At 41.3% G+C, this 18,412-nt stretch overlaps 1 protein-coding gene across 1 annotated transcript in view; it reads right to left on the reverse strand.

Annotated features, from left to right (window-relative positions):
* Nucleotides 1-5,350: 5,350 nt before the first annotated feature.
* Nucleotides 5,351-18,412, reverse strand: part of ZNF235 (zinc finger protein 235) — a 35,445-nt gene continuing 22,383 nt past the window's right edge. Inside the window, exon 5 of the mRNA XM_047836589.1 lies at nt 5,351-9,059. Within this exon, the coding sequence (XP_047692545.1) occupies nt 7,123-9,059 (1,937 nt within the window). The 3' untranslated portion in view covers nt 5,351-7,122. The remainder of the gene's footprint in view (nt 9,060-18,412) is intronic.

The following is an 18,412-nucleotide window of genomic DNA, read 5'->3' on the forward strand; positions in this document are numbered from 1 at the left end:
GAGCCACCCAGGCGCCCCTCTTTTCTTATATTTTTATTAGGCACTTAATTTAGCTGGACTCAAACCAAAAATGTTCCCTTTCCTGTGGGTGGTAGATCAAATTTTAATTAACTTCTGTTAGTATTGGCTTGGATTATTTGTCTCCTCTGTCTAGTTGAGGAGTCAACAAGACATTTGGGAAATGCTTATATACAGAACTTGGGGTTTAACCTCTCTGGCCCTCTTCCAGGATATTCTACACACTTTATTTTCCAGCAGCAGTTGTGTAGGCCTTGAACAATTTTGTCGGAAAACTTACGATTTTCCATCTACGTTTTAGTTGACCAAAATAGTGCAGGCTGGACTGGCTCTCTGGGTAAAAGCCATGAAAATCAGGAAACTGACCTTGTGTTATTTCTTTCTTCCAAGTGTTGACCATCTCCAGAATCTGCGTGCCTTTTGTTCACTCTCAAATGCCTTTGGATAGTTTTTCTTGTACTATTTGGTCTAGAATTTATACTTGTCATCTGCTGGAGTTTTGGTGCAACAGGGACCATTTGGTCAGCAGATTTAAAATGCTTCTCTCATTCTTATACTTCATGTATGGTTACTTGTTTACATATATTTACACCACTAAGCAGTTCACCTCTAACGCAGTGTTTTCCAACTACATCACGGTAATTCATGAGATGTTGCACAGATAACTAATTTTAGCAATTGATCAATCTCCAAAGTCTTAATTTTTTTTTTTAAGTTTATTTGAGAGCACAAGGCAGGGAAGGAGCAGAGAGAAGGAGAGAATACCAAGCAGGCTCTGCATTTTCAGCACAAGCTTGATGTGGGGCTTGATCCCACGAACTGTGAGATCATGACCTGAGCCGAAATGGAGTTGGATGTTAAACCAACTGAGCCACCCAGGCACCCCTGAAATTATTTTGTAAAAATCCTGAGTGTTGGCATTATTACTATAACAGCCTTATTCTCACTAGAACTGCAATATGACTCTTACGTGAAAGATAATAAATTGGGGTTGGAGCTAGTGTGCAAAAACACACTTAAGTCACAGCCTATTTGGACCACAAACTGTAGATTGATTCATTTAGCATATATTCCTAACCCAGTTTCCTCTTCCCTGCCTTTCTATAGACTGGGAAACATAAACACTCTTGAAGTATTCCTTGCTGTTAGAGATTGACATGAGACACAGTTTTGGGCATTGGGATTTAAGGGGAAGTCTCATCTTCTTTCCACACATAGGGGAAATTAAGGTGGGAGAGTGAAAGGGAGTAGGAGTGATGAATTTTAGGTCCTTGTGAGTTCCAGAAGTTATTAAAATGAGAATAAAGAGGATATAGGCTGGTAAAATGAGAGTTGGTGATTGGATTGGAATGTTTGAGATTAGAGAGGGTTTCTGGTTACTTTCTTGTAAGTAAGATGTTACCATTGGAGTCAGGGGCTGAGGTGATGTGGAAGACAAGACCATTGGTGGCACAGCAAAGAACTGAGAGTCCAGGTTTTTGGAAGCGGATATAATAATCTTCAAGTAGTGTGACAAGAGTAGTGGCAGGGTTACAGGACTCGTTCTGGAGATAAAATCAAGGAACAAGAAGAATGAAGATTGGTTGACAGCTGCATGAAGGAACAGTGGGTAGTTTGTGCAAATTAATGGGCAGAGGGGAGATGGAGATAATGGTTTGGAAGGGAAAATGAACAACAGATACCTACCCCATGTCCAAGTCTAGTAACTAGTACAAGGAATGTGAGAGAAAAGAGACAATTTGGAAGAGTTAGAATCCTTGGTCGGGGACAACTTTCTTCATTGAAATTTCATGGTAGTTATTAAGAATGCCTCATTAACAGGCAGCTTTTTTCCAGTAAATTGTCCAAGTCTCAGAGCAACTACAACTGCACACCAACTGCAGAGTTTGGTAAACTCTCTCTGACCCTAAAAGTCTATACTCACTAGTTCTCTTTTCATATATTGATGTATAGATTTATATTTATATGTGTACATAAATATACACACATATTTTTTATTTTAATCCTGGATTATTTCAAATATAAAGAAAATACAAAGACTTAACCATTTGTAAACCACCAAACTTCTATGAATCCACCCAATTTCCACCATGCATTTCAACCTCCCCATTCCTGTGGCCTAGCTACACAAAGGAATATATAATATAAAGATTAATTTCATGAAAAATGAAAAGTACTTATTGTATATTTCTAAGGAGGTAAATCAAAAACTTTAATAAATAAGTCTAACCATATGTCTAAATAAAAGGAAATCAATACAAATAAAAACATATTAGGGTACTTATGGAACTAGAGTTTCATCAGAACTTAATTCATTTACCAATTTTTGTAAATCACAAGATACGGAGAGCTTGAAAGGGAATATAAACATTAAAGAAAAGAATCTAACTTTATTTCAAATGAATAATATAACTAGATTGAATGGAAACAAAAAAGAAATAGACAAAGTTACTTTTAAAGTACTTTATAGGGGCGCCTGGGTGGCGCAGTCGGTTAAGCGTCCGACTTCAGCCAGGTCACGATCTCGCGGTCCGTGAGTTCGAGCCCCGCGTCGGGCTCTGGGCTGATGGCTCAGAGCCTGGAGCCTGTTTCCAATTCTGTGTCTCCCTCTCTCTCTGCCCCTCCCCCGTTCATGCTCTGTCTCTCTCTGTCCCAAAAATAAATAAATGTTGAAAAAAAATTTTTTAAAGTACTTTATATACTTGGTTTAAAGAGAAAAATCCTTGTAAACAAGTCCTCAACACAGCCAGGTTTATTTTTTGCAATGCTATTGTTTTATTTATTTTTTGAGAGAGAGCACGCACGAGTGGGGGAGAAGGACAGAGAGAGAGAATCTTACGCAGGCTCCATGCTCAGCTTAGAGCCTCATACAGGGCTTGACCCCATGACCGTAGGATCATGACCTGAACTGAAATCAAGAGTTGGATGCTCAACTGACCGAGCTACCCAGTTACCCCCACAATGCTATCGTTTAGCAACTCAAAACTACTTGCTGTGTATTAAAGGACTGAATAATCAGTAAACAGATTGATGATAGTGGGAACTGATTTCCGACTATTGCAAAAGAAGTTAATATGGAATAGGGACAGACTAGACATACTTATTTGAAGTTGAAGGTATCTTCATTTTTCACATACATACCTATACAGGAAGGTATAATGATAACAATAATGATAACACATAGCACGCAGATCTTGGTTTTTAAGTACCATTCCACTCAAAGGAATCAGGTCTTTGTAGAATCTGTGGCTGCAGCAGACAGTATACAAGATAAACCCAAAATGCTATTAGACCAGAAATCAAGTGTTCATATTGATGATACATACAGACGGAAAAGAGACACAGGGGAGAAGGGAAAGCTCCTGTAATGGTGGAATGCCAATTGCTAAATATAGGAGGAATGACGGAGCAAGAAAGCCATCGCTTTGCAATCATCGCAGTAATAACTGATTCAGACCAAAGATATCAACAATAAAACTAGCAGGTGAAAGATTGTAATAAGGTAGTTGTTACACAAAAATCTCCCCACAAATTAGTTATTAATATCAAAGGCAAAACAGCAATTTTATAGTGGAGAAACCTTGAAGTTGTCAGTTTATTCAAATCAAAACTAGGATCACTGATAAATATGTTTCCTGGTTTAATGCACTGAGAAGTATGTGTCATTCATGGAACATGCTTGCCGCACTGATTTGAATCTAATCATGAGAAATCACACCAAAATTTAGGGATAGTCTACAAAATAACTAGCCCATACTTTTCAGAGATACTGATTTCATGAAAGAGAAATATCGTGGAGCTGATCCAGATTTAAAGATTAACGGAACAGGACAACTTAACGACCTGTTTTAAGATTAGATCCTGGAATAGAGAAAAAAAAAATTGTTATAAACATATTATGGGACAACTGTGGAATTTGAATAAGCTGTAGATTAGAAAACATTATAACCAAGTATGGTGATCTTAAGACACGTTTGCAAATTCCTTGACGCTCCTCTTATCAAAAGGTGGAGTCCGTGCTCCCTTTTTGATCCTGGATGGGTTTTTGTAACTGCCTCCTCGAATTAACACTGTAACTTCTGAGGGTAGATTAGACGAGGCCATAGCACTTCTGCTGATTTTTGTTAGGATACTCTGAGCCTCCACGTAGTGTCCCGTCAGTATGAAGTGGCTCTGCGACCACAGAGATGGAAAGACATGCCCGAGGAACCAAAGCTGTGTGGGTCCTCTCAACTCAGGTATTAGACAGTTGAATGATCTGCTTGGTCTGTAATCACAGTGGATAACCTAAGGATATATGGGAATTCTGTTCTTGCATCTTTTCTGAATGTTTAGAATACGCTGAACATAAAGGCTTTAAAATGCTCTCAAAACAAGTTAAAATTCTACTCTAATACCCCCCTTTTAAAGGTAATTGTATCATACGTATACATGAGAATATTCTACATACATAGCACAGTATATCTAGAGGTATGAATATGATCTGATTACTTTTAAAGGGGACATAATAGATTGACATGCATCTATCTCCTACAAAACTCTGGCCACTCTTATTTGCATATCCTGGGTATTTACCAGTGTTAGTAACCGTAAGTTTATTTTTTCATGTGATTTTGCATAGTATTGCACTGAATAGATAAACCATAAACTGTTTTGTCAACTCACCTGATGAATGCAAACTGTGCTATAACCAATAATGAAACAATGAACATCCTTTCATGCGTCTCTGTAAACAGGTTCCCGTGACATATGGTGAGATAAAGCCATCCATAAGCACATCTGTAGGTACACATATTTGTTGGTCCACACATACTGGGAGGGCGCTAACCTAGTTTTCTCATGAAAGATGGGTCTCTACCTGCCATTATAGATCAAGGTCGTTATCTTTTTTTTTTGCAGTTGTATATCATTAGAACATATTTACTCCAATATTTTGCTAAGAATTTTTTTTTATAAAATTAAGTATAAGCATCCTGTGTCCACTCCCACTTTTCCTATAATCTTTTAAGCAAAGCCTCTAGTGCTATGATTGCCAGGTCAAAGGGTATTATGATATATATTGACCAGCTAATGGTGTTCGCTCCTAACAAGAGGCACTGAATGCTGAATGCTGTGCAAATGGTAATCCATCTAAGTTGTTACATTTAATGAAATTTCAATAAAATTCAACAGGTTTCTTGCTCCACACTCCCTTTGGTGGGGGGCGGGGTGTGACAAAATTAATGTACTTGAAATCTGCTAAAGCCCCTGCCTACAGAGGTCTGGATGGGGGACTTATGCACAGAGAAGGCAAGCTGACCTAAGCCTAAATGGAAAAAGGAGAAGAAACCAATTATTAACAATTCAAGTTTACTAAAAAACTTTTTGTCATTAGTAACTACTCAACACTTTTAAAGAGTTAACAGTGAAATCTACCTTAATGGATTAGGGTCCAAAATTCCCAAGCATATAAATTGTATCATGTTATTAGATTGCTTAAAAACAGTACTTTTCAGTCTATAAAATACAAATTAATAACATTAAATATTACACTGTACAACAGGGCTGACACACTACAAAGAACCAGGGCCAGATTGGGGATGGGGGCCATTCACCAGTGCCATCCCAATTTGCATTATTATGGATGGCAGTATTATGTAATTTTCCGTACTTGATTATCTCCTGAAATTAATCTCATTAAGGCTACTTGCAGGATTCCTTTGAAGTATGTTATTATGAATTCAGGGTAGGGGAGTAGAATTTTCAAATACAGTAAAACCTTGGACTGCGAGTATCTTGTTCTGCGAATGTTCCACAAGACAGGCAAACATTTCTAATGTGTTTTAACTTGATAGACGAGGGATGTCTTGCAATACGAGTCGTATGTGATGCCCAATGTCACGTGATCACAAGTGAGCCAATGGTTCTCTCTCTCTCACCGAAGGATTCCCATGCTCAGATGCTCAGTCTCAGGCTGTGGTGTTCGGCGGAAATCAGTGATTTTTCAGAACGTTGGAACGTACCCACAACAGGCACCAGTGTATTTTTATCACTTCAAAGCACCTATGGACAGTCCTTGGCTTTTCCATACAAGGGTAAGCTTAAGAAGGCTTTGCTTCATTCTAGGTCACGCTGCCTACAGATTGAGACCCTTTCCTCTGCTGCCTTCTTGCCAGTTACATTAAATACAGTATATGACAAGAGTTTATTGATACTGTGCTGTAGCCAACATCCCTGCGACCACACACAAGGGCCCTGTGCAGAAGAAGAGTCCATTGAACCAATAGATGGCAGTGATTCCGTTAGTGACAGTGACCGTCATCCTACACAGGAACCCTCCTTTCTCTTGTCTCCCTCACACCAGCCACTAAGGTTTTCAAAGGTAAGTGCAGGTTAATTTATTTTTCCTTATATTTTATGATTTTGTATTATATTACAGTATTGTAATCCTTTTCATCCGAATATTTTTGGGTTGTGAAACAAATCATCCGAGTTATTTCTTATGACGAAATTGGCTTAGGTATTCAACTGCTTTGGATTAAGCATGTTTCTGGAATGAATTATGCTCACGTATGGCACACATAAAACCAAGGTTTTACTGTATCTGTCCTAATGATAGATTTTCTCCACTTTGTCCGGTAATTGCTGGGCATCTCTTATGAGCCAAGCGCACTTTTCTACACAGTAGAGATAAAGTAGTGAAAAACATCCCTCCCTACATGGAGGTTACACTGCCACTGACATTCGTTTTACTTGTCCATCACTATACTTTTGTTAAAGTCCTGCCCCCAATCTTCATTTATAAGGCCTTTTTCCTGGGTAGACTGGGGTGAATTTTGAAGTTCTTTTATGTTGCGTCTCGAAAAATTGGGACATTCAGAATGCTGGCACAAACACTGGCCGTATTTATGGAAAAGGTTTTCTCTCGTCTGCGAAATCCGATTCGCAAAGAATTCAGCACCCAGCTGTCCTTAAAAGAGAGCACTTCACAGAGCTGCTTGCGTGTGAAGATTCCTTGAGGCTTCTGAGTTCTGAAGGAACCTTTCGACAATTACTAGCGTCGATTTTCCAATGGAGATGAAGATGTGAACTCTGACCGAAGGCCACCCCCCACACCTCACATTTCTACAGATTTCCTCCAGTGTGGACTCTCTGATGGTACACAAGATGTGATCTCTGGCTGAAGCCTTTACAACAGACATCACATATGTATGGCCTTTCTCCAGTGTGGACCCTCTGATGTGTGTGAAAATGGGAGGCCTGACTGAAGCCTTTGCCACACTGCTGACATGTGTAAGGTTTCTCTCCTGTGTGCACCCTCTGATGAGCACTGAGCCCAGCACTCCAACTAAATTCTTTCCCACACTCCTCACATTTAAACGGTTTCTCTCCAGTGTGAATGATCTGATGGACTTGAAGATTTGACCTCTGGCTGAAGGCCTTGCCACACGTATCGCATTTATATGGCTTCTCTCCCGTGTGGACTCTCTGATGGGCTTGGAGATGGGAGGCCTGACTGAATCGCTTCTGGCACGCATCACACTTGAATGGTTTCTCCCCAGTGTGGACACTCTGATGAGCTTGAAGATTGGAGGCCTGACTGAAGCCCTTTCCACACTCTTCACATTTATAAGGTTTCTCTCCCGTGTGGACCCTCTGATGATTGTGAAGATTCAAGCTCCAATTGAAGCGCTTCCCACACTCCTCACATTTGTATGGTTTCTCTCCAGTGTGGACTCTCTGATGGGCTTGAAAATAGGAACTCTGACTGAAGCCTTTACCACACACGTTGCAGCGAAACGGTTTCTCCCCCGTGTGAACCCTTTGATGGCTCTGGAAACTCGAGGCTGAACTAAAACCCTTCCCACACTCTTCGCATTTATATGGTTTCTCTCCCGTGTGGACCCGTTGATGGCTGTGAAGGTTAAAGCTCAAGCTGAAGCACTTTCCACACTCATCACACTTATACGGTTTCTCTTCCGTGTGGACCCTCTGGTGGGTATGGAGATTTGAGCTGCAACTAAAGCGTTTACCACAGTCTCCACACTTATAGGGTTTCTCTCCGGTGTGGATTCTCTCGTGGGCCTGCAGATGTGATCTCTGGGTGAAGCCCTTCCCGCACACCTCACATTTGTAAGGTTTCTCTCCGGTGTGGACTCTGCAGTGAATGTTAAGATCTGTGCTACGACTGAAGCCCTTCCCACAACTTTCACATCTGTAGGGCTTCTCTCCTGTGTGAATAGGCAAATGGGCGTAAAGATGGGAGGTCTGGTTAAAGCTCTTCCCACACTCAAGGCACGAATAGGGCTTCTCCCCTGTGTGCACTCTCTGATGAGTCTGCAGGTTTGAGCTCTGGCTGAAACCCTTCCCACACTCGTGACACCAATAGCGTTTTTTTCCTGTGTAAACACTTTGTGGAACGGGCACAGCTGAGCTATAGCGGGCGGCCTTCCCGTGTGCGCCGTGCTCCGAGGACTTCTTTCTCGAGTGTACCTGCTGATGAAGTTCAAGACTGGGGCCATCGCTGAATGCTTTCTCACACTGACGACAGTGGTAGGTCTGCTGGACCAGAGGGGACACCTTTAAGATGTCTTTACCGCAGTCTTCGTTGTGAGGTTTATCGCCATCATGGTGGTGTGAGATACAACTAAAGATGTTAACGTATGGCGCAAATATACATAATTGGTTTTTCATCTGAGTCTGCTTACAACTTCTCTGGTGATTCTGTGTTTCGCCGAGATATATTTTACTCCAAGAATTCTGAACTCTCCCAGCCAGCAATTCTTGATTTTCAAGAATACTGGAATGATCCTCTATAAGGTTCATTATACAGCTGTCTTCCACGGAAGCCTGAATACATATTCCTGCTCCCACTTGACAGGGGGAATCACACTGTTCGGGGAACTCAGAACTCTTTCCTTGAATATTTATCTTGGAGTCTTGATCTTTGGTGAATTTGCTCACGATATGTCTCTTGATTTGCCAACATGAAAACTCTCCCAATGAAAGGCACCTTACTCCTGCTTCGTGAAGAGTCTCCTTCTCGTGTTGATTCCTGCCTCCTGAAGGGATAAAGAGAATAAAGAATCAGGGACAGAGAGACTGACATCAGCAAGGTGGTGAATTAAGAAGCTCCAAGCCCTTGTTCTGCAAAGGAAACATTTTTATTTAAAAAAAAAAAAACAGAGACTAGCTAAAATATCTGAAAAACAAAGGTCTACAGCAAACAATAGAATATCCAGTGGAAAAAAACCCACACATTTAAAAGGGAAGGAAATTTGCGATCAGCCCAGAGTAAGGGCTTAAGGTCTTCTCAGGTCTTTTATTTATTTTTGAGAGAGCGAGCGAGCGAGCAAGCATGCGTGCACAGGTGGGGGGTGCAGAGGGAAACACAGACTCTGAAGCAGGCTCCAGGCTCTGAGCTGTCAGCACAGAGCCTGACGTGGGGCTTGAACCCACAAGCGTCAGATGCTCAGCCGACCGAGCCACCCAGGAGCCCCTTCTCTAAGCATGCGTCTTTCCTTGGGGATCATTTGGGCGTTCTCCGTACGCAGCTACTTGTAAACATACTGGCAGTTTTGCTTATGGTAAGGTGCTGTCTGAAGGATCCAGGAGCCCAATTCCCTACTTCAAACTGGACAGAGCAGACTTTGTGATAGTCTAACCCATCTGGGCTCTGCTGGGGGACTAGAGACCTGCAGAAGGCTGGGAACAGAGATTCTGTGTGAAGGACTACAAGAGAACAGCTCTGTCCTCAAAAAGCTAGGGAGACGGTCTCTGGGGGTCTTTGTGTATGAAGGAATTGAAAACCACACACATAGGTTCAGGCAAGACACATGCTCAGAAAATGCCTGGGGAGACCCCAGGGTTCAGAACGCACCCTGCACATTAGTGAAGATCTTCCCTGGACAAGAGCTGGTCTCAAAAGATGTTTTTTTCTAATGCCCAATTTGCAACAACGACAAAAAAATAAAAGCATACAAAACCCCCAGGAAAAATATGGCCTAGATTGGAGGGAATAAAATAAAATGGCAGAAATGAACCGTCCACGATGGGTAACGCCAATGCCAGAGCCTTTAGAACTGTCCAAAATATACTCAGAGGGCCAAAGGAGCAAGTGACAAGCAGGAGGGCAGAGTGGGAAGGTCCAGCCCTGCTCCATCCAGGAACGACAAGTAAAACACCACAGACAAAAATAACTTTGTGAGAACTTGGAAAACCAGTTAAGAAGCAGCAGCAACCAAGATAACATTTAGCCAAATAAAAGCTGTGCTGGAAACTGCAAAACTTCCCAGAGGTTTTGCTCGCCCCACCCCCTCCTGGTGAGTGTGTGGGGAGGTTGGGAGGAGGCCGCCCGGTTCCTGGTTCCTCTCTCAGGAAGCCAAGAGCAGAACGTGCTGGCAATGTTCTGACTGATTTGGGGGCTGCTGCTGCCTGAGCACTGGTGGGAAGAGGGGCACGGTTCTGTGATGGAGTTTGCAGACCTGTGGGCACCTGGGGGGAAGAAATGACCAGGCAGAGGAATATAATCAAAACCTGAGGTCCTGAAAAAAAGCAGAGGTGGGAAAAATCAACATGTCCAAAAGCAGCCACACATGCGGGGGTGGTGAGGGATGGGAAGGAATGATGGAACAGGCCAGGGTCCAGGGAAGATGCACCCCAGAAAAATGTCAAGCTAATGAAGGTCTTCCTCTGCACACAGCCAGTCCACAGAGAGGTGGCTGTCCCCCGACCCCACAGGCTTCATTTTCAACAGAAGATCACAAGGCAAACAAAGAAACTCAACTCATGCAAAGGAGAGTAAGTATCTCTGAAAAACCAAACCTGCAGAAACAGGACTCTAATTGACTTGACAAAGACTTTAAAAACTTTAAATATGCTCAAAAAAACTAAGAAATACTGACATGACAAGATAACGACATAAAATCAGGAAAATGACACCTGAACACAATTCTGAACCTGAACAATGCAGTAACAAAACTGAAAACTTCACTGAGAGCTCAACAGCAGCCTTGAACAGGCAGAAGAATCCATGAACTTGGAAGCCAGGTCACAGGAAATCATCAAGTTGAAAAAGCATAAGGAAAAAATGAACAGGGCTGAAGGGACTTCAAGCTGACAAGGGGATGAACTGTATGAGTCCCAGAGGATACAAAAGGGGGTAGAGAACTAATTTGAAGTAACAGTGTCCAGAAACTCCAAAACTTCCACAGGATAAACTCCAAAAGACCCACATTAAAATACACTAAAACCGGGGCGCCTGGGTGGCGCAGTCGGTTAAGCGTCCGACTTCAGCCAGGTCACGATCTTGCAGTCCGTGAGTTCGAGCCCCGGGTCAGGCTCTGGGCTGATGGCTCAGAGCCTGGAGCCAGTTTCCGATTCTGTGTCTCCCTCTCTCTCTGCCCCTCCCCTGTTCACGCTCTGTCACTCTCTGTCCCAAAAATAAATAAAGGCTGAAAAAAAAAAATTTTTTAAAATACACTAAAACCAAACTGTGCAAAGTCAAATATCTAGAAAGGAGCAAGCAGAGGGCAGTCGGTCACATAGAACGGATCCTCCATAAGATCACGAGCGCATTTCTCAACAAAAACCTAGCAGGGTCAGAAGACAGTAGGATGATATACGTAAATCAATGAAGGGAAAAAAAATCAGACAACTGAACATATTTCCAGTAAAATTGTCTTTCAAAAATGTGGGAGAAACAGACGTTCCAAGACGAACAAAATCTGTGGGAGTTCATTTCCATTAGACTTGACCTACAAGAAACACTACAAGAGTGTTTGGGAGGGTACTGGACAATATTTGCAAGTTATAAAGAAATGAAGTTCTCTGCTAAAGGTAATATATGGAGACATTTAAAAACCTGTACAATTTTAGGGGTGCCTGGGTGGCTCAGTGGGTTAAGCATCCGACTCGACTTCAGCTCAGGTCATGATCTCAGAGTCATGGGGCTCTCTCTCCTTTCCCTCTGCCCTTCCTCCACTGGCAATCTTTCTCTCAAACATTTAAAAGACAAAACCTGTATAATTTCGGTTCCTAACTTCACTTTTAATTCTGTTACTGTCTTTAAAATCCTATGGGTACACAATACACTTTTTGATAGCAATAATATTAAGGGAAGGGAAAAGTTGTAAAAAGTGTTTTTGTACGTGGTTGAAGTTAAGCTCTTAGCAGTTTAAAAAAGATTGTTTAATAACTTTAGGTATTTAAAAAAATTTTTTTAATGTTTATTTTTGAGACAGAGACAGAGCATGAACGGGGGAGGGTCAGAGAGAGGGAGACACAGAATCTGAAGCAGGCTCTGAGCTGTCAGCACAGAGCCCAACGTGGGGCTCGGACCCACGGACTGTGAGATCATGACCTGAGCCACCCAGGAGCCCCTAGGTATTTTTTTTTTTTTTTGTGGTTACCATGGTGTTTACATAAACGTCCTAAAGAACGTACACCCAAAAAAAGAATCAAAATGCATCAACTACAAATAACACAAAAAGAGTAGGGAAGGAAGTGAACAACAAACAAAGCTGTAAGACATGAAGATTAAAATCCCCTATCGAGGGGCGCCTGGGTGGCTCAGTCAGTTGGGCGGCCGAACTTCGGCTCGGGTCATGGTCTCGCGGTCCGTGAGTTTGAGCCCTGCGTCGGGCTCTGTGCTGACGGCTCAGAGCCTGGAGCCTGTTTCGGATTCTGTGTCTCCCTCTCTCTGACCCTCCCCTGTTCATGCTGTGTCTCTCCCTGTCTCAGAAATAAATAAAAAAACGTTTAAAAAAAAAATATCCCCTATCGAAAGACAGCTTGACAGAATGGCTTCAGAACACATGACCCAACTATATGCTGCCTGTAACAGACTCGCCTGAAATCTAAGGAGGTGCACAGGTAAAAAGTCAAAGGATGAAACAAGATATTCCAGGCCAAAAGTAACCAAAAGAGAGCAGGGATGGCTATACTAATAACAGGAAAAAAAAAAGACTTTAAGTAAAAAATGACTACAAGTCACTGTAAAATGATAAAAGTATTAACACACTAAGAAGACCTAACAATTACAAACCCACATGCACCAAACATCAGAGCTCTTAAATAGGAGGCAAACACTGAGAATCAAAAGAAATAGCTCTGCAATAACATTAGGAGGCTTCAATACACACTTTTAATAATGGACAAAACAACGGAAAAGATCACCAATAAGGAGACAGAAGACTAGAACATTATAATTATACATCAGCGGGGCCTACGTTAAGTCATACAAACTATCTTTTCCAGTCACAATGCAAGAAAACCAGACAATAGCGGAAAACAGGAAAACCCACAACTAAGTAGAAATTAACATAAAATAGATCGAAGAAGAAATCAAAAGGGAAATAAGAAAATACCTAGAGACAAATGAAAACAAAAACACAGCATATCAAAACTGATGAGATCTGTGGGTAAAGCAGTGCTAGAAGGGAAAATCCTAGCTACAAATGCATACATTAAAAAAGAAATCTTGTCTTTACAACTTAAAGAATTGGAAAAAGATCAAACTAAACTCACAGCTAACAGAAAGAAGGAAACAATAAAGACAGAAAAATTAGAGAGTTGGTCTTCAAAAAAGATCAAAATGGACAAAGGTTTAGCTTCATTAACTAAGTAGAAGACTCAGCTAGAATCAGAAACGAAAGTGGGACAATCTTACTGGCCCTATAGAAATAAAAGGACTCTAAGAAAAAGCTATGAATATTTGTAGGCAAGCAAATTGGATAAGCTAAATGAAATGGGTAAATTCCTAGGAAAACGCCTACCATTACTAAATGAGAAAAACACAACATCTGATGGACCTGTAACCAGTAAGGAGATCAAATCAGTAACAATAAACTTTTCAACAAGGAAAAGTCCAGGACCATGACCACATACCTTTGCTAATACATTTACCAAAATCAAGAGAAAGAGGGGGTATTACAAATGATTTTATAGAAATATAAAGGACTTTAAAAGAATACTATGAAAGATTATATGTAAAAAAATAACCTAGATGAAATGGACAAATGCCCAGAAACCCCCAAACTACCAAGACAGAATCATGAACAGAAATCTAAACTACAAACGTAATTACAAAGAAGAATGAACACAGGAAAGCTTAGAACCAGATGGCTCCATTGGAAAATTCAACCAAATATTTAAAGAAGAATTAACATGTAGGGAACAGCCCCAAATTCATTCTAGAAGGCAAGCATTACCCTGATTCCAAAGCCAGACAGAGATACTAAAGGAAAAGAAAACCTAAGTGCCAATATCCCTGATGAACACTGATGCAAACATCCTCAACAAAACAGAATTCAATAGCAAAATAAAAGGCTTATACACCATGACCAAGGGAGAATTATTCTTACAACGCAAAGATGGTTCAACATAGAAAATCAACCAATGTAATATACCACAACACAATGAAGAAAAGAATACATGATCATCTCAATTCAGTAAGAGCAACGGACAAAACTGAATAAACTTGCATGATAAAAACACTTATCAAACCAGGAATAAAAGGAAAATATCTCAACAAAATAAAGGCCATATGTGAAAAGCTCACGGCAAACATCATATTCAATGGTGGAAGACTGAAAACTTTCCCTCCATCAGCAGGAACAAGGTAAGGATGCCTGCTTTTGCCATGTCTATTAAACACAGTACTGAATGTCTGAGTCAGAGAAATGAGGCAAGAAAAAAAGACACCCAAATTGGAAAGAAGTAAAAACGTTGACACATATTATGATTTTATTTGTGGAAAACCCTTAAGATTCCACAAAGAAAATGCTTAAGAAGCAATAAGCAAATTCAGCCAAGTTGCAGACACAACTAATTTTTGTGAGATTTTATTTCTATGCACTAACAACGAATGATATGAAATAAAAATCAATTACAAAGACAAATATAGAGACCAACAGAATAAAATAGGAAACCCAGAAATCAACACTCATATATATGGTCAAAAGGATTTCGGCAAGGGTTCCAAGACCACTCAACAGGGAAAGGACATCTTTCCAACAGGTGGTGCTAGGAAATCCCCATGTCGTTGCAAAAGAATCAAGTTGGGCTCTTACCTTACATCTTTCAAAAACCAATTCAAAATGCACCGAAGCCCTAAACAGCTAAAACTGTAAAACTCTTAGAAGAAAAAAGGGGAAAAGCTTCCTGTTATGGGATCATGTGATTACTTGCTCAAAGCATGAGCAAGAAAAGTAAAAAGAGACACACGAGACTGTATCAAAATAAAAAACTTCCACAAATCAAAGGACGCAAATACTGGAGTGAAAAGGCAACCCAGGAATGGGAGAAAATATTTCCAAATCATGTTTCTGATAAGGGATTAATATAAAGAGTGTATAAGTATCTCCTATAAAACAACACAAACCCCCCAAAATTGGCAAAATACGTGAACACATATTTCTGCAGAGATGATAAACACATGGCCAATAGGCTCATAAAAAGATGCTCATCACTGACTGTTAGGGAAATGCAAATGAAAACCACAACAGGATACCACCTCACACCCACCAGGATGGGCACTATCAGAAGAACAAACCTAACAAATAAACCCAGAATGAATGTAAACTGGTGCAGCCACTATGGAAAACAGTATGGAGGTTCCTCAAAAAATTAAAAACAGAAATATCACCCAATAATTCCACTATGGGGTGTTTACCTAAAGAACATGAAAACACTAATTTGAAAAGGTATATGCCCCCCCCCCCAGGTTTACTGCAGCCTTATTTATAATAGCCATGATATGGAAGCAACCTAAGTGTCCATCGATAGATAACTAGATAAGGAAAATGGGTATATACACAGTGGAATATTATGCAGGCATAAAGAAGGATGAGATTGTGCCATCTGCAACAACATGGATGGACGGAGAGGGTATTAGGCTGAAATAAGTCAAACTGAGAAAGACAAACACCATATGATTTCCATCATATGTGGAATCTAAAAAATAAAAAGTAGAATCAGCCCTTAAACATAGAGAACAAACTGATGGTTGCCAGAGAGGAGGGGGTAGGGGGTTGTGCAAAATGGGTGAAGGGGAGTGGGAGATCTAGGCTTCCAGTTATGGAATGAGTAAGTCATGGGAATAAAAGGCACAGCATAGGGAACACAGCCAACAATATCATAATGGTGTTGTGGGTTGACAGACGGAGGTTACACTTGTGGTGAGCCCGGCATAAGGTACAGAGAAATTGAACCACTATGGTGCACACCCTAAACTAAAGTAACACTGTATGGCAACTATATGGAAACAAAAGAAGCCAGAAAACAAAGTACTGGTCAGGATGAGGAGAAACTGGAATCCCGTGTGCTGTTGGTGGGAACGTAAAACAATGCAGCCACCACAGAAACAGTTTGGTGATTATTCCAAAAACCTACCAATACCCAAGATCATCCAGCAAGTTCGCTTCTCGGTACACACCAAAATTAAATGAAAGCAGACTATCAGATTGGTACACAGATTCTACATACAATTAAAAGGCAAGAGGGGCGCCTGGGTGGCTCAGTCAGTTAAGCGTCTTGACTTTGGCTCAGGTCCCGATCTCATGGTTCGTGAGTTCGAGCCCCGTGTCGGGCTCTGTGCTGACAGCTCGGAGCCTGGAGTCTGCTTCAGATGCTGTGTCTCCCTCTCTCTCTCTCTCAAAAATAAACATTAATTTTTTTGAAAGAGAATATTATAAACTTTATGCCAATAAATTAAAAAATTAAAGTGAAATAGGACAAATTTCTTGAAAGAGAAAACAAGGCTGATCTAAGAAGATATCTGAATAGCCCTGTATCAAAGAAATAAAATAAATTCTTATTTTAAAACCTTTCCACAAAGAAAACTCAGAGCCCACGTGGCTTCATGTAGAAAGTTTACCAAACCTTTAAGGAAGAAATAATACTAATGACATACAAACTCTTCCAGCAAAGTGTTTAAGACTGACTACTTCCTAATGTACTTTATCCGGCCAACATCACCCTGACACCAAAATCAGACACAGACATTACAAGAAAAGACAACTACAGACCGGTATCTTTCAGGATCGCAGTTACAAAATTAGGCCAAATAAACCCAACAATGTATAAGAAGGGCACAAAATCATGAGCTAGTGATTGTTTCAAGAATGACAGGTTGACTTAACATTCTAAAATCAGATGAAACACTTCCCTCCAAAGATAAGGAATAAGGCATAATCATGACAAAGTTTGAAATGTTGAGAGAATTACCAAAACATGACACAGAGAAATGAAGTGAGTAAAGGCTGTTGGAAAAATAGCGCTGGGGTGCCCGGTGGCTCAGTCAGTTAAGCATCGGGACTCTTGGTTTCGGCTCAGGTCCTGAGCTCACGGTCTTGCGATCAAGCCACACATCGGGCTCTGTGCTTGGGATTCTCTTGCTCCCTCTCTCTCTGACTCTCCCCCGTTTGCACGCTCTCATGCGCTCTCTCAAAATAAACATTAAAAAGCTTTTAAAAATAATAAAAAAGAGACACAGTGCTAACAGACTTGATGCAGGGTTGCTACAAACCTTCAATTTGTAAAAACCACACAAATACCAGGAGCATAAAAACCCACCTGGAGAGAGGTACACCTGTACTCAAATAGCCAACAGTTAGAGGCACCACTTTTTTTTTTTTTTTTAACTTTATTCATTTTTGAGAGACAGAGAGAGAGCATGAGCAGGGAAGGGGCAGAGACAGAGGGAGGCACAGAATCCAAAGCAGGCTCCAGGCTCTGAGCTGTCAGCACAGAGTCCGACGCGGGGCTCGAACTCACGAACTGGGAGATCGTGACCTCAGCCGAAGGCGGACGCTCAATCGACTGAGCAACCCGGGGGCCCCAAGGCACCACCTGCTTTTTGAAAGCGCGTGTTACACCGCTTAACTTTTACAAAGAACGTACGTGAGTCCTGGCATTTGCTAAACCACAAGAAATCCGAAGAGAGTTTTCGCTTTTATGAGAAAAGGTGAAAAGTAAAAATAGCATTTAGCTTTCGTTTTGCGGTGAGCTGTGACAGAGGCAGCGTGCGCCCCAAGGGGCCAACGGCTAAGCTCCGGAACTGAAGGCAGCATCTCAGTGCTGAAGCCACGATAGCCTTAACCGTGGCTGGGAGCACCTGTGCTTCATCTGTGCATCCACGGGCAAGATGTGTCCTAGATAGCAGAAAGCCTAAGAGAGAGGAATTTCTGGGTCTGGGAACAGTCAAAACAGTCAAAAATGTTCCATATAAATGACTGGTAACTGTTTTGGTTTTTTTTTTTTTTTTTTTGAGAGAGAGAGAGAGCATGTGAGCAGAGGGAGAGGCAAAGGGAGAGGCAAAGGGAGAGGGAGAAAAAGGATCTTAAGCAGGCTCCACGCTCAGTACAGAGCCGGATGCGGGGCTTGATCTCACAACTGTGACATCATAACCTGAGTC

Source organism: Prionailurus viverrinus, chromosome E2, assembly GCF_022837055.1.
Source record: "Prionailurus viverrinus isolate Anna chromosome E2, UM_Priviv_1.0, whole genome shotgun sequence".
In the NCBI taxonomy this organism is placed as follows: domain Eukaryota; kingdom Metazoa; phylum Chordata; class Mammalia; order Carnivora; family Felidae; genus Prionailurus; species Prionailurus viverrinus.